Here is a 21,432-nt window from a genome sequence, read left to right as displayed (position 1 = left end):
TCTGCCTCCTCTGGGAAGGGAGGGATGTGTGGGTGGATGGATGGATGGATGATGGATGGATGGATGGGGGATGGATGGATGGATGGATGGATGGATGATTGATGGATGGATGGATGGATGGATGATGGATGGATGGATGGATGGGGGATGGATGGATGGATGGATGGATGGATGGATGGATGGATGGATGATGGATGGATGGATGGAGGAATGGATGGATGGATGGATGATGGATGGATGATGGATGGATGGATGGATGGATGGATGGATGGATGGATGGATGATGGATGGATGGATGGATGGATGGATGATGGATGGATGATGGATGGATGGATGATGGATGGATGGATGGATGGATGCTGGATGGATGATGGATGGATGGATGGATGGATGGATGGATGGATGATGGATGGATGGATGGATGGATGGACAGACAGACTGGGTCTCTGCCTGCACCACACTCTGCCACCACACTCCTCCTGTGCCCACTGGGTTTCAGGGGTGAATGTGGGGTTCAAAACCTGTTTAATGTTCTGTTTTGGAGTGGGTTCATTAAATCCAGTGTAAATTAAGTTCAGTGCCGGGATGGGCAGACTCTCCAAAATGCCAGGATTTGACTGGTGCACACAGGCTCCTGCTCATGGACCCCACGGTTCACCTACAGGTCCCTGGCTTTTCCTTCATCAAAATCCCTGCTCTATTACCTGCCTGAACCCTCCTTTTGGGGCTTTTAGGCGTCATCCCTCCATTTTTGAGAGTTTTCTTACGTGGTATTTGGAGGAGCACAGGGCTGGGTCCATCCCGGTGCTGCAGGATCTGGCTGCCATCCGTGTGATGAGCTGGGGGTGGGTGGGTCAGGTCTCAGTGCCAGGGATCCCAATGGCTGCTCTCCTGGCTTTTCCCACTGCAGGGAGGTAGAGGAGGAGGTTGACCATCCCCCTCAGCCCCCCAGTTCCACAGAGACACCCCTGACCCATTAAACACCATCTGCTGGGCACTAAAACATGGCTGCTGAAGGGGGCATCGGTCACTGCCTCAGAGCCACCTCCCCGTGCCTGTCCCCAGGGCTGGCACCTGCTGGGGCATCCCACAGTGACACTGGGATCCCACAGTGATCCGTCCTGGGGGATCCCAGTGACTTTGGGATCCTACAGTGACTTTGGGATCCCACTGTGACATTGGGATCCCACAGTGATCTGTCCTGGGGGATCCCACAGTGACTTTGGGATCCTACAGTGACATGACTTCCCAGGAGGAGCCGGGGCAAGGTTTTGGTTTTATTTCCCATTTAATATAAAACTGACTCTTTCAGGCATTAAATTGGCTTTTCCAGTGGCAGAAAGGGGCCGGTCTAAGGGCTACTTGTCCTGGCGTGCTGGGGACACAGCAGGACGGGCTTGGCCGTGGGTGGGTTTGGGGAGCTCAGTGCTGATTTGGAAGCTGTTTTCTGACCAGCGGAGGGTGCAGGGCCGGGCTTCCCCCCAGCCCAGCCCCTGCTGCCAGCAGCGCTCCTGGAGCAGGAAAAGGGGCCGGGAGGGGAGGGGTCAGCACCGGGGAACACAACGGGAAGGACCTGTCCCACCGAGTGCGGCCTGTGGGGGTGGGTCGGGCATGGGAGGGAGACAGCGTCCTCCTTGTGGGGTCAGGGACAGGATCCTCCTCGGGGACACAGGGACAGTGTCGGAACCCAAAGTGTCCCTCAGACACTCTTGGATGTTCCGGGCCCAGGTCAGAAGCATCTGAGACCCTGGCAGGCAGCCGGAAACCCCTGTGGCTTTGAATCTGATCCATGGAACAATTTACCAACCTTGCAGGAAGAACAAGAAATCACAAAAGTTTAGATATTATAATAGAAGTAGTCACAAAGTGAAAGGAAGGATTTTTGAGTGCTGTACAGGGGGGTTTTAGGCCCTGTACAGAGGGGGTCAGAAGTTCTAAGATGGAAGGATTTGGGCGTGCCCTGTCCTCCTTCTTTCTCCTTCCTATTCCCCATGTTCTTGGTGATGTTGGCACTCCCAGATTGGTTTAGAGTAGAAAGTCACTGTTCAATATAGGTAATAGGCATTGGGGAAAAACTATAAACATTTAACACATAATGTATGATATAAAAGATGGCACCAGCCCTTGGGTGGGAGAGACTAAGAGAGACGCAGAGGAAGAAGGAGTCAGAGAGAATGTCAGGGAGTGTGTGTGCCTTGAGATAACATACAATAAACTACCTTGAGACCGGACGACTGAAGACTACTGAGTCTTTCTTTGAAGGCACGGGTTGGAGGAGAGACTTTACCACCTCCCGGGGTCACCCCAATCTGGGGGTGAGCCCCGTCAAGACAGGATCCTCCTCGGGGACACAGGGACAGACTCCCCCGCAGGTGCCATGGCCCCGCTGGGCTCTCCTCCCTTCCCGAGGCTGTCCGGAGCGCTGAGGGAGCCGTGGGGATGTGGATCCTCGGGGACCCCCCAGCAGGACGTGGCCCCCTCCAGCACCGGACCCACGGCTGGGGGATGTTCCGGGTGGGACCCCCCACGCCCGCTCCCAGCCACAGCGGCTTTCCCGGTGCCCCGGACCCCGCACAGGCCCCGCTCGGGGCCCCTGGACCCGCTGTCCCCCGCGGGCCCCCCGAGCGACACAGCGAGACCCCCCCCGGACACGCCCATTGACCACGCCCATTCAACAGCCACGCCCACAAATGACGACACGCTTTCCATAGACCACGCCCACGTCCCCGACGTCTTCCCGCCTATTTAAAGGCCCCGCCCCTTCTCCGGACCACGCCCATTCCCATGGCCCTCGCGCCATTTCCCTGCCACGCCCCCTAGCCAAATCACGTCCCCACCCCAGACCACGCCCCCGTCCCCGCGATATGCCCGGTGGAGACCCCGCCCAAAGCCCCGCCCCTCCACCCGTCACCGCCCGTTCCCCGCGCTGCCTCCCCCGCCCCTTCCACGCCACGCCCCCGCGCAGGCCACGCCCATCCACGCACCGAAACAGCTCATCGGGCCACGCCCCTACCCCCGCGTCCCGCCCTCAACCGGGACCACGCCCCTTTCCGCGGCGCAGGCGTCGTTCAGCAGACCCCGCCCCCTCCGCAGTCCCCGCCCCTTCCACCGCCCGCGCGCCGGGACTGCCGTTCCCACCATGCCGCGCGCGCGGAAGGGGCGTGGCCGCGGCGCCGCTTCCGTGCTGGCGGCGAGGCGGAGGAGCGGCAAGATGGCGGCGGCGGCGGTGCTGGAGCTGCAGCGCGCGCAGTCCCTGCTCTCCACCGACCGCGAGGCCTCCATCGGCATCCTGCACTCCATCGGTGAGCGCCGGCCCGCCGCCCGCGCCGCCCGCGCCCCGCCGCCGCCCGCGTCGCGCTGAGCCCCGCGCCGCCGCCGCTGCTGACTCACCGTGCGCGCCCGGCGGGAGCGCGGCCTGGGCCCGGCCCCGCGGCGCTGCACCGCGCCGGGACGGCACCGGCGGCGGCCCCCGCACGTGGGGGCACGGGCGGCAGGAGCTGTCGGTGCGGGGGCCGCGCTCCGGGAGCCCGGCGGCGGGGCCGGTGCCCGGTGCGTGTCCGCGGAGCCGCTCAGAGCGGCCCCGGAGCCGGGCCGGCCGCTCCTCCCCGTCCGGCTGGAATGAACCTGCCGGCCCGGGATTCCCGATCGGCGTGTGCGGGGCCGTGGCGATGCCGGTAGCGCGGGGTGTCGGGGCGGTTCGCGGCGGGCTTGGGGCGCGGTGTCACGGCCCGGTCCGGCCGGGCCCAGGCCGGGACCGCTCCGCCGGCGGCAGCGATGTTTCCTCCCGCAGCGCTGCCGTTCCGCACGAAGCCGGGGAGGTTTCCCGGTGCCGCGGCCGGGCTCCGCTCCTCGCCGGGGGAGTTCCCTCGGGTTCGCTTCTCCGTGTCCCAGCCCGGGCCCTTCGGGCTGCGCTGCCGGGGAGGGGCCGGTGGTTTGGAGGCCGTGTGGGCACCCCGGGTGGGCTGGGGCGTGCGGCCCTCGGAACTGGTGCGGAAAGCAGAAGTTTTTGGTTCTGGTGCTGTGCGCTGGGCTCCGCAGAGATGCTGTGCCCTGCTGTCACCCTGCTGTGTCGGGAGAAGTTCTCCGAGTGTCCCCGTTAGCCCCAGGGCTCTCAGAGCTGCTTGTCCCGCAGCGTTTTGCTCGTTGTTGAGCAGGAGGTGCCGCTCTCAGGGGTCGGGCTCAGTCAGGACTCACAGCCCCTGGTGTGGGTGGGGAGCATCAGGAGCGGCCCAGACAATGTTGCTGTGATGCTTTTCTCCTTGAGATCAAAGCTCCCTCGCTTTTGGTAGGGAGTTGCAGGGGATGAGAGCCACAGTTGCAGTTCCCTAGAGCCGGGATTTTGGCTCTGTTTGTGTGGAAGCTGGAGCAGCTGCCTGTGCTGGGGGTGGTGGCAGGGAGGGAAGGGCACGTGTGGTGGATAACTCGCATGGAGTTGGTGCTGTGCACACTCGGGTTGTGCTGCTGGCTGTCGCTTGTCCCTTTATCTGCCTCAGAGCAGAGTCACTCCCTGGAGCAGAGGGCGGTGGCACTGGCAGCAGGTGAGACACCAGAGTGGGGAGAGGTGTACCCACCTCACTTTGCTTGTGCTGCACTTTGTCCACGGTATCTCAGCTTAATACACAAAGCAGCAACATCAGCAATCCCAGAGTGGCGTGTCCAACCCCAGAAATGCTGTTAAATGTCTCTTATTTGGTTCTGTGGCTCCAGTGTACTCTGGTGTGTGGTGCTGGTTCTAAGTGATGCTTGCATAGCTGGACAAGCTGAGATTGTTCAAACCTGGAGCTAGAGTGAGCAGGAGCGGGGGGTCTGTGGGCTGATAAAGCCCCTGTGGAGCACAGACAAAGCACTGCAAACTTCCCTGTACTGGATTTAAACTTCCCAGACTTCTTGGGCCAGGCTGAACTCCCTGGTGCCTGTTGGAGCAGGTCCTGCTCTGGGCACCTCTCCAGAAGCTGAGCAGCAGGGATGGTTTTCCACCTGAAACACCACTAAAGGCAACTTACCTGCTCTTTTTCTTCCCAGTGAAACGTGATGTCCAGGAAAATGATGAGGAAGCAGTGCAAGTCAAAGAGCAGAGCATCCTGGAGCTGGGGTCACTGCTGGCCAAGACTGGGCAGGCAGAAGGTGAGCCTGAAATCAGGAATTGAGGTAACAGGCAGGAGATCCTGCAGCCAATGCATTTAGTCTCCCTACATAGCGGGATAGCTGGAAAGACAGCTTTTGGCAGGAAATGTTCTCTCAGAGACAGGGCAGAAACTAAAAATTAAATAAAGAACATAAATATTAATCTGGTGTTGCTTGGCCCAGTGTTCCAAACAATGCACGGTTCAGTCTGTGACCCTTTGATGTGGGGCTGTTTCAGTATGGGTGACTAAACTTTTGCTCAGTTCTTCTGTTTGAGATGAGAGGTGTGTCCTGGTTGGTTTCAAACAGGAAAGTTTGTCCCATAAAATACTCTCTCACCAGCAGCTTCTCTCACAATCAATTGATTTATCTGCTGGCCATTACATCAGCAGCCCCTGTCCAGCTCTGCAGGGGACAGTCCCTCTATTGTGAGTGTGTGAGGGGACAGGGATGGAGTGGAGTTCTCTGTTCAGTGATGATTTTGAGTCTGTTCCTGTCTCCTGTTTTCTGGAGAGCTCAAGGCAGCAGTTGGTTATTTTGCAGTCTAGGGCTGTGCCTTTCCCCTGGAGCATGTCTGTGTCCATGCCCAGAGTGTTCTGTGCTTGGGCTGCAGCCCTGGACAGCGGAAATGTTTACTTGCAAGTCTGGTACAGGGTGGGGAAAGCACCCAGCAGCAGGTTCAATCCCACTGGAAGGGACACCAGGCCTGACTTCAGAATAGCTCATGGAAAGTTCCTGACTGTTCAGCCACAGCTCCAGGTCACAGTTTGTCTCTGTTGTGAATGTCCCTTGGTGTCCCACTGGGCTTGGGAAGCTCCTGCTGGGCTGGGCCATGTCACTGCCCTCTGCTGGAATGAGCATTCCTGCCCTGATCCCACTGTGGATGGCACTTGGACAGGGCTGGGGCCAGTGGGTGACTGGTCCTGAGAGGTGCTGTTCTTGTCACCTCACTCAGGTGTCCACCTCTTATTCCTGCTGGGGGCTGCTTTTAGGGTTCCTGGAGAAAAATAAACCCCTCCAGAACAGTGTTTTCCTGCTCCTGCCAGACAGAGGAAGCTGCTGTGCAAGTGCCCCTTTCCTGGCTGAAGTCAGGAGCTCAGTGTGGGTGTCTGTGCTGTGCCAGTGCCCTTTGCACCCTGGTGTTTGCTCACCAGAGATCACCAAACGTGCCTGGGCCCTGCAGCAGGGGAGATGTGTGTGTTTGGGTAAAAAAGGGGAAATCAGAGTCTCTTCAGGTCAGTGTGGATGTGCTGCTGCTGAGCAGAACTGAGGGCAGAGTTCTTGTGGCCTCCTCAGCTCTGCAGAGCTTGGGGCAGTGTTGAGTTTAAGCTGAAGTTTGGCACACGGATAACGAGCTCCAGGGTTTTCCCAGAGGGTGGTAATTGATAGATTTATTTTCTTTCAAGGTGAAGGCCGAGGAATTGAAAATAACACTGTTAACTCATCAAACTCAGGGCTGTGAGGGGGCAAACATAGAATGTATTTGTGGTCTATTAAAGGTACCAGTAACTGCAGAGTGAGTGTGTTCTGGAGGGAAGAAAATGGACTTAGTGCCATTCAGAAGCCAGTTGTGTGTGTGCATCTCAGAGGGAGATCAGCAGGACTGGAGGTGTTTTCTGGAGTTGTGGAACTGGAAGAGGAAGAGCAGGGTACCCTGACTTAGGGTGGTGCTGGAGCTGTGGGAAGGGCTCTGTCCCCCTGTCAGCTTTCTGGGTAGGAGTGACAGGCCAGGGGCAGCAGCACCCTCACCAGGTACAGCTGCTGCCAGAGCCCCCCGTGCTGGGCAGACACTGGGACTTCATCCTGTGGCTCTCACTGCACACGGTTTGGTTTTAGCCAGTGGAACTGCTTGGACAGGTTTGAGGGGTTCCAGTGCTCAAAGAGGTGGTGGCTGCACTGTCCCTGGAAGTGGATAAATTAAGTTTTGTTCTAAATCTGCACTTTGGATGTTTAGAAACCTTTCAGTGCCTTAACGGGCTCCAGGAGCTGGAGAGGGACTTGGGCAGGACCCAGGGAATGGCTCCCACTGCCAGAGAGCAAGGTTAGGTGGGATATTGGAAGGAATTGTTCCCTGTGAGGGTGGGCAGGCCCTGGCACAGGGTGCCCAGAGCAGCTGTGGCTGCCCCTGGATCCCTGGCAGTGCCCAAGGCCAGGTTGGACATTGGAGCTTGCAGCAGCCTGGGACAGTGGAAAGTGTCCCTGCCATGGCAGGGGTGGCACTGGGTGGATTTAAGGTCCCTTCTAGCCCAAACCATCCCATGATTCTGTGACTACTGAACTGCAGCCTTTTTTTTAGAAAAATAACAATAATACAAGTGACCCCCCCCTTCAATCCTTAATCTTTATCAAGCAGATAAACTTGTAGAGTGATAACTTTTCTTTGTGACAGTTCCAGATTTTTATAGCATTTCACAGAACTGGAGGGTTGGAATAACTGGGATTGGGAATTTGGATATGTGCAGTGTTAGCTGGTGGAAGCACTTCCCTGAGGATGAACTGCAGGCTTCATTTTCCAGAGCTGCTGCTCATCACTCCTGCAGAGCTGTCAATCCCACCCTTTTACTAGGCATTGCATTTTCTTTAGAAAAATAAAATCCTAAAAATAGTTGATGGTTACGTTGGTAGGAGAAAGAAATTTCTGTGGGAACTTTGAGACTGCCTGGCTGAATGTGGAGTTTGAAGAATGCACAGCTGCATTCCAGCTGTTGACTTGGGATCTGCTTTCTGGGAACTTCTGGGGCAGCTCTGGAGCACATCAATGGGATGATAAACAGTGCAGTGTGTTCCAGTGGATTTTTCCTCCTTTGTTCTGCAGTTCCCGTGCGGAAGAGTTCAGTTGGGCACTGAACTGTCCTGAGGAGCTGGGGGAGGCAGGGATGCACAGGAGGAGGGTTCCTGGCAGTGCTTGAGAGCTGATGGTTCTTGGAGAGCCTCAATAAGACAGATCCAGAGCCCACCATTCCCAGCTCCCACTGGATGCTGGAGAGGAGCTCTGTGCAGAGCTGATGTGTTGGATTGGCTGTGCTTGTTTGTTTGCTGTGTATGAGACCATTTGCCTTGGATTAAAATGATTGGGATTTGCATCCAGGACTTGTTCTGGAGATTAAATGAACCCCAGGACTGGATAGTGTGGGAAAAGTCATGGAACAGCAGGTTCCTTGTGGAGTGAAGACTGCCTGCAGGTTGCAATCTGAGATGTGGCAGTAGCTGCACCTTAAGTGTAGAAAAAGCTGCCTGTTTATGCTCTGGCAGAGAGAAAATCAAACTTTTCTGGAAACAGGTGTGGCAGTCAGAGCACCCTGTGGTGTTCTTGTACTGAGTCCAGGTGCTTTGCTGGGGTCAGGATCTCCTGCCCTGCAGTTTGGGAATTAAAGCTGAGGATCCCACTTGAGTTAAGTTCTGTTTGTTCTAAATCTGCACTTTGGGATGTTTAGAAGCCTTCCAGTGCCTTAATGGCCTCCAGGAGCTGGAGAGGGACTTGGGCAGGACCCAGGGAATGGCTCCCACTGCCAGAGGGCAAGGTTAGGTGGGATATTGGGAATTAGGAATTGTTCCCTGTGAGGGTGGGCAGGCCCTGGCACAGGGTGCCCAGAGCAGCTGTGGCTGCCCCTGGATCCCTGGCAGTGCCCAAGGCCAGGCTGGACACTGGGGCTTGGAGCAGCCTGGGACAGTGGAAAGTGTCCCTGCCATGGCAGGGGTGGCACTGGGTGGGCTTTGAGGTCCCTCCCAACTCAAACCATTTTGGGATTCTATGATCACTATGAGTGATTGGAAAAAGTGAGTTCTACATATAAAGGGTGTGATAAATGAGGTGTATCAGGCTTGATTAAACTTAGAGTAAATAGGTTAAAAAATAAAAAATATGAAGAATCATTTTTAGATATTAATAAGATGTTGTTATAACAATTAGCATTAGCATTCTTTAGCATTACTGCTAAATGAAATACAGAGGAACCCTTGTTTACATTTGTTTTTATTGGAATCCTTCCAAACTGAAATTCTCCTGATACTCCTCCATATACTAATTGAAATAAAATTAGACTAATCTCTTATTTTAGTTTTGATTCAGTACCAGTTTGGTGTAGAAGATTTCTGAATTAGTCATTACCAGCTTTGTTTTGATTTTGCTTTTCTGTGGAATCTTGTAAACACAGTAGTGTGAGAGCCACCTGATATTTGGGTGAGACTTGGAAATCTGGGGCAGAGAGCTGTGATTTCAGTGTGCAGACCTGGTGCTGATGAGTCAGCACTGAACCCTGCCCCTGCAGGATCATCTTCCCAAACTGGGAGAAGCCCTGTCCAGGACCTCCCCAAAACCACGTGGTGTTTGTTGTAGGAGACTTCTCACTTGTGCTCTGCAGTTACAACCATGTCCAGCATTCCTTAATGGCTCTGAGTGCTGGAGCTGCTGGGCTGTGACTGCCACATTCCTTGGCTCCCTGGCTATGGCACTTCAGTGTTTCTCCATAAAAAAAAGACATTTCCTTTTTCCACCTCTTATAAAGACAGGTTTTATAGCTGTGAATTGATGAGGAGACTTAGAAGCAGAAATGTAGTTAAGTGAGATCAGATAAAGGTGGAGTTGGAGTGTTAAGGAATATGATTTTCAACAGTGGTGGAGCACAAGGTGGATCCAACATCCTGGGCTTGGCTAGGTGGGACAGATTAAAGCATGAAACTGTGAGTTAATGAAAACACACTAAATTATAAACTCCATCCCTCATTTTATAGAAAAACCTCAAAGCATTTAGCAGATCTTTACGTTTTAGTGGTGAGGCAGTTACAGCTGGGGAGCTGCAGTGGCAGGCAGTGCTGGGCTGAGGCTGGAGCCCCCAGTCCCTGTGCAGTCCCCTGTTTGCTCCAGGCTGCCCTGCCCTGCAGGTCGCTCTGTTCTGTGGACGATGCTGAAAAACCACCTGGGAAACGTTTGGTGTGACAAATCCTGCTGGTGCATGCGACGTGTGGCTGCTCCAGCTGGGTGCAGCTCTTGGCTGAGGGGGTTGCATCTCATGTTCTGGGGTTTTTGCAGAGCTGGGAGGACTCCTGAAGTACGTCCGGCCCTTCCTGAACTCCATCAGCAAGGCCAAGGCCGCGCGCCTGGTCCGCTCCCTGCTTGACCTCTTCCTGGACATGGAGGCAGCCACGGGACAGGAGGTGAGGCTGCAGCCCCAGCACCAGGCTGTTCCTCAAAAGCCTGCAACACCATTATCTGACCTAGTTTGCTTCTCACTGAAGAATTATTCATGTCAGGAAGCGGAGTTTTAATGCATTTGGATGTATTTTCTAAATAAAACATCAGATAATTGAATTTATAACCATGTTTTTCTGCAAGCCTCTCCCTGCTGCAGTTTAGGAGTGATTCCCACCATGGGCATTTGTCTTAGATTCATGTTGCTTCCTCAAGTTGTGCCAGGGGAGGTTTAGATTGGATATTAGGGAAAATTCCTTTACTGAATGGGTTGTCTAGCCCTGGCACAGCTGCCCAGGGCAGTGGTGGAGTCTCTGCCCCTGGAAGGATTTAAAAGGGCACTTGGGACATGGGTCAGTGGTAGCCTTGGCTGTGCTGGGGTAATGGTTTGACTCAGTGATCTCAGAGGGCTTTTCCAACCTCAGTGATTGTAGGTGCAGCCTTGGGAGTATTTTGTAGTGATCAGTGTTGGGAATGTGTTCCCAGGGACCTTGGAGCAGGAATGGTGGAGCTGGTGTGGGATGGCACAGAACTGGAGGAGCCACTGCTCAGGGGCTGTCCAGGAGCTGGTCAGGATTGCAGGTGGACACCCCTGTGATGGGTGTTTCACTGCACAGAGACACAAAAGCTACTCCTGAAGCGGGAGTGGAAAGGGCTTGGCAGCTACCAGGTGTCAACTGCTTCAGTGGATGAGCTCCCCCAGCAGAAAACCTGAGACAGTCTAAGATAGTGCCCAGTTAGGATTCACTCAATTCTCATCAGCTCCATAGGATACAGTTGTCTCAGTTTTTCTTTTTTTCCCCCAGTTGTTGTTTTTTTGGGAGCGGGATAAGGACAGGAACACCTCGGGAGAGCTTCCAGGCTGTGCTGCCCTGCAGAGGGCTGTGCTGGCACAGGAGGGGTCTGAGCAGCAGGTTAGGGACAAAACCCACATGAAACCTGCACTCCAGGAGTGCCAGATTGCAGGCTGGAGAGGTTCTGCCCTGCTGAGGGGCAGGTGACATTCTCATTAGCCAAATTAGCACAAAATTAGCTAAACTAGAGCTGTCATCCTCTCTGCAGGTAACCCAGCCAATGTCCCTTGTTTGCTGCTCAGTCCTTGTGGCTTGTGGGTGAGGAATGGTGACAGAATGTGTTCCCCCTCTTTCTTTAGCAGAGAAGGTCAGGGGAAATGGGGCAGGATGTTCAGGTGAGAAGGGAGAACTCCCAAAAGTGTCAGGAGAAAAGGAGCAGCTACAGGCTTTTCTCAGGGTAATTTGGTGTGAAGGACAATATTCAAATGCAGTTGCAGAGGAGGTACAGGATGGAGTAATGGTGATGGAAATAATAAAAAGTCAGTCAAAGTAGTCATTTTAGAGCATATTCTGAAGCCAACCCCAAAACCTTAAGGAAAGATGACATCAACCTGTGAGGTCCTTGATGCAGCAATCTCAAATCCTTTCAGAAATGTTCTGAGGATTGTCTGCTTCCTCAGGGTAGCTCACATCCAGAATGCTCCCAGGAGCCCAATAAAGCAGTGAGATTGGAGATTTCTCCAGCTCCTAATGCTCCAGCTATCACCCTGTAATAAATTGAGACTTCATAATGGCTTTTCATAAAATGTTCACGTTTAATAAGCAGTGAGGAGGAGCTGACAAGGCCTGCAGTGTTGAGCTGCAATCCAGAGGTTTTGGGAAGAGGTACTCCTGAGCCTGGCACCACAGGATGACTTACTGTGTATTATGGGCCAGATAAGATACAATAATATCTGAGATGGAGCAGTTCTGCTTCATCCATCAAGGGAGCCTCAGCCTGAAAAAGATGGGAAGATTCTGAGTTTCTTTGCTGTGCTTTGAAATGATGGATGAGGCCCCCAGAGCAGAGCCGAGCATCTCTGCTGCTTTATACAGATTACATGATCTATCTAGGCCCTAAAACACATGAAATTTATTTTTCTTTATTGAAAATGCACCATGACTGTGGGTTTAAACTCTAGGAAAGCATTACTGCCTACCCCAGACGCATCCATTTGACACCTCTGGTGTTGTTGGGAGGCATTTGGGGTGGGCACTGACAAAGAAAATGTCTAGAATTGACTCTTTTCTGCTTCCTTTAAGGTTGACCTGTGTTTAGAGTGTATTGAATGGGCCAAATCAGAGAAGAGGACTTTCCTACGCCAGGCTCTGGAGGTAAGTCCCAATCCCAAACATGGGGAGCAGCATCATCCCCTTGTCACATTTAATACCTGTAAAAGTACAGCACTTGTGCTGTTCAGATCTTCCTCTGTGTCAGGGGAGGACATTAATTCCACTGAAATTCTCCTTTAAAATGCAGGTTTTTACTCCTTGTGCAGTAGGCCTTGCACAACTGGACCACACAATGTGACAAATACAGATTAATGTAGTGAAGTTTGTGCAGAGAAGAATACAAAGCTTCATTTTACAAAACAAATCTGTTTGGTTTCCTCACAGCAGTTCCTTTTCTGTTCTCCAGGCGAGGCTGGTCTCTCTCTACTTCGACACCAAGAGGTACCAAGAAGCTCTGCAGCTAGGTGAGGCTCCCACTAGGTGGTGGTAAATCTTTGCTTTTAATTTACTCCTGGCAAGGAAAGCCATCACCTGTGTCATTTTCCTTGAGAAGTTTTGCAGGATTTGGGTCTTAATTTCTCAGTGCTGGTGCAGTTCTGGCACCTTTTGCTGTAGCTGGGTGATAATAGCTCTTAGAGGTGTCTTTGTTCTTGCTGTTTCACCATCCTTACCCATCTCACCTGGGCCAAAGGCCAGTTTAGGTGAGGCTTGGAGCAACCTGGGAGGTGTCCCTGCCTGTTTGAGAGTGGAATGAGATGAGCTTTAAGGCCCCTTCCAATCCAACCCAGCCCACTCTGGGATTCTGTGATTTGTTCATTGCAGATAATTTTGGGAGCTGTATCCAGCTGAAGGGTTTGGCTCCTGCTGGAACCTGCTGGAGTACTCTGCTGTGGCCACAGAGGCTGAAGGGAGAAAAGAGCTTTATTCCAGTTTGCTCAAACACAGCCCCAGGAAAACCAGGAAATGGCAAAACCTCTGTGGGTGTCATTAGCCAAGGTCTTAGGGTGGCTTTAAGAATTTGCCCCTACACCACGCAAGGGAAGGTAATGAACCAATGAACTCCTGCTCTGCCCCAAAGCAGAGTAAAGCAGGACCTCCTACAGCTTCCCTGGTGCTTTTTAAATGCTCATTTTGCAAATGACTGAAGTGCTGTAAGTGAGGCTTAAGCTGTGATTGTGATTTAAGGTTCAAGTGAGGTTTAAGCTGTCAGTGAGGTTTAAGCTGTCTGAGGGGTGTTTGCACAGCCTGCTCTGCCAGGGCTGAGGGGCAGCTGCATGGACACAGCCCGAACTGCTCACCTGGGACCCAGAATTTCTTAACCTGTGTGGTGGCACGAGCCTGTCTCATGTCCAGAATCCCCTGGGTGACATGTATCTCATCAGAATGCTGAGTTAATGAAATTCAGGATGGAATTAGAACTCATTTGCATTGGGATAGGTAATGAATTCAGGTTTAAACTGATCAGAGGCTACACTCCAAAGCTGTGCTTAATTAATTTAATCCCATAGCTGGTGGTGGGACGGCCTGGGGAGTTGGGAAGGTCTGTACCTGTAGGGCAGGCTCTGATGCTCTGTCAGGGTGTCGGTGTTGTGCACAGCATTCCTGGGTGGCTGTGGCCATGGCTGTGGGGAGTAGGTGCAAGCAGAGTCTCTCAGGGATGTTTCCAGGGAGAATGCATTTGTTTCTGCCCAGTTCTGCAGTTTCAGCTCTGGTTATCAGCTCCTGAGTACAGCAAGGGTTTTATCTCTGCTCACCCTAAGTTACCTCTTCAGTGGGGGAAAGAAGGAGACAAGTTTCCTCTAGGACTGGCTCATTCTGTCCTCACAAGGCCATGATATGGGAGCTTGTCCTGGCATTTCTTAGGATGTCCCTTCCTTTTTCCTAAATCTGACCTGCAGATGTCCTGTGTAAAGTCATTCCTTCCTCATCCCACGTTCTCAGGAGTTTCTTGAGAATGCTTCATGATGCCAAGGGGGCAGTCGTGCAGGAGAGGGAAATCACCTGGCCATGGATGCCAGAGTGACCACCCCAACTGCCCAGCCCCTCCCAGGCACTCTGCTGCCCACACCCCACCTGGCACTGTCCCCCCGTTATTCCCTCTCCCTTGCTTTTTCTTGGAAGGACAGTTTGTGTGAGCCTCACGTGCCTCCCTGAAAGCCCTGGCTGCTGGGGGAGGACGGGTGGCCCCAGGAGAGGCTTTGTGTGATGTTTTGTGCGTGGTTTGTTTGGGTGCTGATGATGCAGAGCAGGTCACAGTCCTGTCCTTGCCCTCTGCCAGGCTCCCAGCTGCTTCGGGAGTTGAAGAAGATGGATGACAAGGCACTGCTGGTGGAAGTGCAGCTCCTAGAGAGCAAGACTTACCATGCCCTGAGCAATCTGCCAAAAGCAAGAGCAGCCTTAACCTCGGCCCGTACCACGGCCAATGCCATCTACTGTCCCCCCAAGCTGCAGGCAGCGCTGGACATGCAGTCAGGTGAGGCCTCCAGGACCAGGACAGTGCCCAGGACTCGTCCTGACACATCAGTTGTCTGATATTTGTGTTTTCTGAGGGAATCATGGGAAGTGGTGCTTGGTGGGGCCTCAGGATATCACCAGTTCTGCCTCAGGTGGCATCAGCTGCAGTGGCATTGTTCCTGACACTGGTGTTTCCAGCCCAGTTTTGAAAGCTGCCCGTGGTGGAGGGTCCGTAAGCTCCCCAGGTACTGCAGTTCCAGCCTCACACTGCGCTCCTGGCCCATTACATTTTGTTCCTGACCCAGTTTGCAGGCACTTACCTGAAGTGCCCTAAGCTTGTCTGTCTAAAAACATCCTTGTAAGAGAGGGTGTGGATTTTCTTCTGATAGACATGAGGCAAGGGGGGCACAGGAGAAAGGTTTCTCTTCACTGAAGTCATAGATAAAGCATTGGACAGCCAAATTGTTCTGTGCTCTCTCAGTCATGCTCAGAATTAATCTGTTTGTGCCTCTCCCAGGTATTATACATGCAGCAGAAGAGAAGGACTGGAAAACAGCCTATTCATATTTTTATGAGGCATTTGAGGGCAATGATTCAATTGACAACCCCAAAGCCATCACTGCTCTGAAATACATGCTGCTGTGCAAAATCATGCTCAACAGGTAGGTGGCAGATGGTTCTGGGAAGAACTCTTCCAATGTTTCCAGGGGAAGGGCTTTTTGTTTGTGGGACTCTGAACTAATGGGCTCGAGCAATGTCTTTATCACCTGATCAATGCTCCTGATTTGGTGATATTTGGGTTGTAGTCCTTTGCTATCAGTTGGGGATTTTTGTGGTGCTCTGGGGTTTAAGCTGACCATGTTCCTCTATAAATGCTCTGCTCCTTCCCTCTGCAGCCCAGAAGATGTGCAAGTATTAGTGAGTGGGAAGCTTGCTCTGCGGTATGCAGGAAGACAGGTACAGAAACTTAACCCTTTCTGTCTTCCTCTTACCCTTCTCAATGCTGGCTTATTCTTGTTGTCAAACACTTTGCTCTTTTCATACCAAAATACCCATCACTCCTGAGTGTCCTGAATGAGATCCAGAACTGATTAAATTACCATGAATTACCATTGCCAGAAGTCAGTTGCCTTCAAAGGGTTTTACAGTGATTTTCACAACCAGAGATTTGGGCTGCTCGCTTCATTTTCCCTGTTTTTCTCCTTCCTGCTTTTCTTCATCAGCTACAAATTGCCTGATGCCATCAGGTCCTTGTGTCTCTACTCTCACAAGCTGTTGCAGTGTTTAAATCTGAGTTACTTCATTGTAGCCAGTCCTGAGAATCCATTCCTGGCTGCAAGGTGGGAGCCAGGCAGTCAGGGAGGTGTGAAATCCCCTGCTTATTCTGACATGGGAACCTGCCATGCTGGGAAGGCCACCCTCAAATGAAACTCAGGGGTTCTTGTAGAAGGTGCAGGGCCACCCTCCAGGCGTGCCAGGGGCTGGGCCAGGCTGGGATCCTGCTGCCCTCAGGGGCTGTGCTCAGCCTGGGCTTTGCTGTGACGCAGGAGCTGCTGCTCCCCTGCCCACAGGGGATTGGGAATTAGCAGAGCTCAGTGAGCAAAGTGCATGGAAGGGTCTGATGTGGGGATATCCCTCCTGGATCAGGAAGGCCAGCCCCATCCTGCCTCATCCCTTTGCCCTGAGTGGCAGCTGGAGGCTCCTCCCCAGACAGGGGATCCTGGCTGTGCCCACACTGTGCTTTGAGCCAGCCCTGACCAGCAATTCCTGCTGGGGGAGCAGGGAGAGAGCAGCCCTGGGGGCAATCCTGGAATATCCTGAGCTGGAAAGAACCACAAGGATCGAGTCCAGCTCCTGGCTCTGCTCGGGGCAGTCCCAAAAGAGGGGCAGCAGAAGCCTGGGCCTTGTGCACCAGAGGTACCAGGCTGTCCTTGTCCTGTCCCCCTCCTCAGGCTCTGTTCTGCTCCCTGCTGGGATTACCACTGTGGGGTGTAGATGGGCTGGTTTGGGAATGAGCCTTTTGCTTCATTTCAGCAGTTACAGGGTGCAGAGAAGACTCATCCCTGATGCTGTCCATGGTGGGGTGTCCATAGGAGCTGCTGCCCTGCCCCTGTCATTCAGCAGAGAAATAGCTGTGCTGGAGGGCCCAGAATGGCCACGTTCATTAAGCAAGTGCCAAAATGTGCACTTCCCTTAAAAATGGCATCAGACTCACTCCCAGCCTGCAGCTGGTGCTGTCAGACCCCGGTGCTTTGTCCCTCTGGAGATGTTTCAGGTCTTGTCCTGCAGCTGCCTGGCTTCTTCTCCCCTCAGCAGCTGCTCTCCCTCTGCCTGTGGCAGTGACAAGGAACATTCCTGGTTTGCTGTTTAAGCACGTTCCCAGGGTACTGCACAGTTGGCATATTCACCCTGAGAGGAGCATCCAGAAAAAAAATAACCTCTGGTTCTCTTTCCCCACAGACAGAAGCACTAAAATGCGTGGCACAGGCTAGCAAGAACCGGTCGCTGGCAGATTTTGAAAAGGTGAGTCAGGGACACAGAAGATGGAGCCTGGCTGGGCAAAAACCAGTCAGAAATGCCAGGTTTGGAAACTTGTAGAAGCTGTTACATCCCACAGCAGGAAACCATGGAAACATTGATAAAAGGCAACAGTGCATCAAGAAATACCCCCCAACAATCAGCCAGTTGCGTTTTCAGTGCGTGGGGGGTAAACTTGCTTGAACCCAGTTTTTTTTCCTTTTTACCTTTTTTTTTTTTCTTTTTTGGAGAGCCAAATCAGAAGCAGTTTTCCTTTAGATGCTGTTCACTGGGATGTGTATCTTCCTGAAAATTTTCCAGGTTTCAGCAGGAATGCTGTAGAGCTCAGGGAGAGGATTCCCATGTCAGGGTCCAATCCTGTCATGCTCTGGGGCTCGCTGAGCTCCCACAGGGTGAAGATAAAAGATGCTGGAGAGGCTGCTGGGCTGTCATGACCTGCTGGCTTTTAGCTAAGTTAGGGATTGGATTAACCATGGTACTGGGCTGGGCTGGGAGGGGATCTCATCCTCAGAGGACCTTGAGGAGCTGTTGCTACCAGAATTATTTCCTCTTGCCATGTCCCCACAGGCTCTGACAGACTACAAGGTGGAGCTCAGGGACGACCCCATCATCAACACTCACCTGGCCAAGCTCTATGATAATTTATTGGAACAGAACCTGATCAGAGTCATCGAACCCTTCTCCAGAGTACAGGTAAATGTTTCCAGCAGCACCTGGACGGGCTGGTGCCTCTGTCCCTGCTGCTGGGGGTGAGGGGATTGTGCCCATATGGAACACTGCTTACTCTGAGCTGCTCAGCACTTTTAGAGCTCAGGGTTCATCATGTTAAACTATAAGGAGGAGGCTGAGGGGACCTTTGGAAAGCCACATTCCAGAGTCATTGCTCTTTCCACCTGTTTCTCTCATGCATCCTGCAAGGTGACTGGCTTTTAACCCTGAAGGTGACAGCATTTGGCATTGAAGGCCTCAGTGCCATAGTCTTGGAGAAGAGGTATTTCACCTTTCAGAGTGAAATGGCTTTAGGGGTCCAGTCCCTCTTAGTTAAAATCAGACATGAAACCTGAAGGACCTGAAGCTGCAGAGTGGAGAAAGCCACTGGAAATATTTAGGCCAGAGCATTTCCAGGCCCTTGAGCAGTTCCAATGAAGAGCCCCAAACCTCTGTGTTGCGTGTCCAAAGTGCAGCTAAAGATTAACTAAATGTTGGTCTTTCTTATAGATTGAACACATATCCAACCTCATCAAGCTCTCAAAGGTAAGAACCTCACCAGAAATCAGTGCCATGTGTTCAGAGGGCAGAGGAGTTGGACTTAAATTGCGTTTCTCACTGGGAACTGAAATGAAGGGTGACAGATGAGATCCATAGCATTTCCAGGCAAATCTCACCCTTGGGAACTAAACTCTGACACAGGCAGCTCCTGGGAGGCATTGAGGCTTCCTGTGCCCCAGACTTTGCAGTGCTGTCCCCTTCCCCCATGGGTTTTATTCCCTGTCTTGGCTTTTTATTCCTCTGTTATGTCGTGAGCAGCTCAGTCTTCCCCTGTGCCCTGTGTTTAATCCCCTGAGTGTTCCCAGGGGAACCTTACTGAGACCCTTAAGATCCAGGATCCAGCTAATCACCCTGCAGTGGCATTAGGGATGTGTCTGTCACACTTGACTATGCAGTAACTGCTTTACAGATAATCCCAGACAGATTCAGTTTTAGGACAATCCACTGTAATCCCAGGCAGTTGTGCCCCAGTGCTGTTGTCTTGTACTGGCATTAAGGCCAGAGGTTGGGAAGTGAGCTGAGCTTAGCCTTCGTGGTTACAGAATCACTGAATCATTCAGGTTGGAAAAGGCCTCTGAGATCATTGAGTCCAGATATTCCCCCAGCACTGCCAAAACCACTCTTGTCCTCAAGTGCCACATCCACAAATCTGGTGATTTCACCTCTGCCCTGGGCTGGACAAGGCTTTCCATGAAGAAATTTTCCCTAATATCCAACCTAAACCTCCCCTGGCACACAGTCTGTTCCCAGACTAGCTCGTGGTGTTTAACACATCCTTAATATTCAGACTAAGAGCTGCTCTGTGTCCCTTCTGCCTAGAGAGGAGCTGCCTCCTGTGGGCCTTCCAGCTGCTGGGCAGGAGCTCAGCTGGGTCCTGCATGGATTAAATAGAACTTGGCCAACTCTTGTCTAAATCCTTTCTGAACTGAGTTAGAAAGTTCCCCACAGATAAAGCCTGTGTGAAGTGACAGATACAGTGTCACCTGTGGGACAAGGGACATCCTGCTGCTCCCTCATCAATAGCTGCTCCCTAATTTTCTGAGGCATCTCCAGCAGGTGGTGGTGTCCAAGCTGCTCACGGAGGAGCAGCTGCTGCTGAGCAGTGCTCATGTCCCACCAGGCTGTCAAGTGTGCAGCAGTAAAATTTATGTGTTTTTATGTGTTCTGGGAGACTTAATTTTTCTGCTTCAATTTCAGGCTGAGGTAGAAAGGAAATTGTCACAGATGATCTTGGACAAGAAGTTTCATGGTGAGTCTCTGCATCCCTCAGCTCTGACTGCCCCGTGTTTGCACGAGCTGTGGCTGGACTCCCCTTCCTCCTCTGAACCTGGGGGTCCTGCTCAGGCAGCAGGTGTGCAGGTGACAGGAGTGACAGTCAGGAGTGACAGGAATGCTGTTCCTGCTGCTCCAATGGAGGGGACAGTCAGGAGTGGCAGTCAGGAAGGCTCTTCCTGCTTTTCCCTCTGCCTTCCTTAACCCGAGGGTTAATTTCAGAAATGCTGTTGGGTCCCTCTTGCTGTGACAGCATCCAGGGACAGTGTGGGACCCCCATCTGGGCTGTCTGGCCAGGCTGGGCTCTCCCTCTTGGAGCTGCCCAGGGGTGTGGTCACCTTTCCCAGCTGTTTGTGTCCGGAGTGTTCCGTGGGGCACCCCATGGCCCAGTGGGGTGTTGTGGCTTGGCTGGGCCCACAGCAGGCTGCTGCCCCAATAACCCCTCAAGGAACCAGCTGTGCTCTTGGTTCTGTTGTCCCTGGATGTCCCCAGCTGAGCCAGGGGAATGCCTGGGAGCAGCACGTTGGGCACAGAGCGCTGTGGGGGGACAGCCCCTGGCACCTGGGCTGCAGGTGCAGGATAAACCAGCTGTGCTGAGCCATCCTGCTGGGCACAGGGCCTGAGGAGGCAGGGAGGTGGTAGGCAATGGGCAGGAAAGCTCGTCTCCTGGATGGCTTCTCAGGCTCTTCTCTGGGATGTATTTTTTTCTGGGAATGCTAAACCAGTCCTGACCAAAATCAGCCAGTCCAGCCCAACATGTGAACCCTTCCCAAACCCTGCACAGCTGATTGGGTGTTCTTGGGGTAGATCTCTAAATTCCTGCTTTCTGGAAGCTGTGATCCATCGAGCATCCCAGTGCTAACAGCAGCTTGTGCCCACAGGAATCCTTGACCAGGGCGAGGGCGTCCTGATCATCTTCGACGAACCCCCCGTAGACAAAACTTATGAGGCTGCCCTCGAGACGATTCAGAACATGAGCAAAGTAGTGGATTCGCTCTACAACAAAGCCAAGAAGTTGACATAGGTGAGTGGGGCCTCCCTGGGGCCCGCAGAGCTCCGGAGTCGCCGCCGGGCCCCGCCGGGTCCCTGAGCCTCGTTCCCTCTCCTGTCGAGTGACGTGGCTCTGTTTTCTCTTTGCAGAGTTGAATTTGCTAGCTGTCATTTGGAGAGTGTGTGTGACAGGAGAGTGAAACCTTTGGGAAAATGTTAGGAGACTTTTTTCTTTTCTTCTTTGTTCTACTTTTCGCTCGGAAAGTTTTTAAACTTCCTCATCCGGTGCATCTTGTATTCCAGACGATGCGTGTTCCAGTTTCCATGTAATCTTTACTGGCCGAACTTTGTATCTGGGGGGGGAATATTGTTTAAACAAAGAGGGTATTCTAAATAAAAGGAAAAAGGCTTACACTACCTAAACATGTGCTTTCCACTTCCTGAGGGACGGCAGAGTTCAGCAGGGACAGCGTTTTGTTACCAGTAGGTGCCCAAAACCAGTTTGTTTCATCTCCTCCGCCCTGAAATCGG

The 21,432-nt window shown here is 52.8% G+C and overlaps 1 protein-coding gene across 1 annotated transcript; it reads left to right on the top strand.

The window, feature by feature from the left end:
- The first annotated feature begins 3,122 nt into the window (after positions 1–3,122).
- On the top strand, positions 3,123–21,318 carry PSMD11 (proteasome 26S subunit, non-ATPase 11). Its single transcript, XM_053965129.1, has 14 exons — positions 3,123–3,302; positions 5,023–5,124; positions 10,154–10,278; positions 12,409–12,480; positions 12,785–12,842; positions 14,657–14,851; positions 15,350–15,494; positions 15,729–15,789; positions 17,293–17,355; positions 17,938–18,063; positions 18,589–18,624; positions 19,837–19,888; positions 20,793–20,935; positions 21,052–21,318. Exons 1-13 carry the CDS (start codon positions 3,140–3,142, stop codon positions 20,933–20,935), a joined length of 1,341 nt encoding a protein of 446 aa, XP_053821104.1. The 5' UTR covers positions 3,123–3,139; the 3' UTR covers positions 21,052–21,318.
- The last annotated feature ends 114 nt before the right edge of the window (positions 21,319–21,432 follow it).

This window comes from Vidua chalybeata, chromosome 26 (genome assembly GCF_026979565.1).
Source record: "Vidua chalybeata isolate OUT-0048 chromosome 26, bVidCha1 merged haplotype, whole genome shotgun sequence".
NCBI classification, from domain to species: domain Eukaryota; kingdom Metazoa; phylum Chordata; class Aves; order Passeriformes; family Viduidae; genus Vidua; species Vidua chalybeata.
This window is presented reverse-complemented; position numbering and strand designations above follow the sequence as displayed.

Excerpts from the sequence above, each read along its gene's own strand:
- PSMD11 (XM_053965129.1), top strand. The coding sequence starts at position 3,140 with ATGCCGCGCGCGCGGAAGGGGCGTGGCCGCGGCGCCGCTTCCGTGCTG. Across the intron at positions 5,125-10,153 it reads CAAGACTGGGCAGGCAGAAG|AGCTGGGAGGACTCCTGAAG; the intron begins GTGAGCCTGAAA and ends GGGTTTTTGCAG. Across the intron at positions 15,495-15,728 it reads TGCAAAATCATGCTCAACAG|CCCAGAAGATGTGCAAGTAT; the intron begins GTAGGTGGCAGA and ends TTCCCTCTGCAG.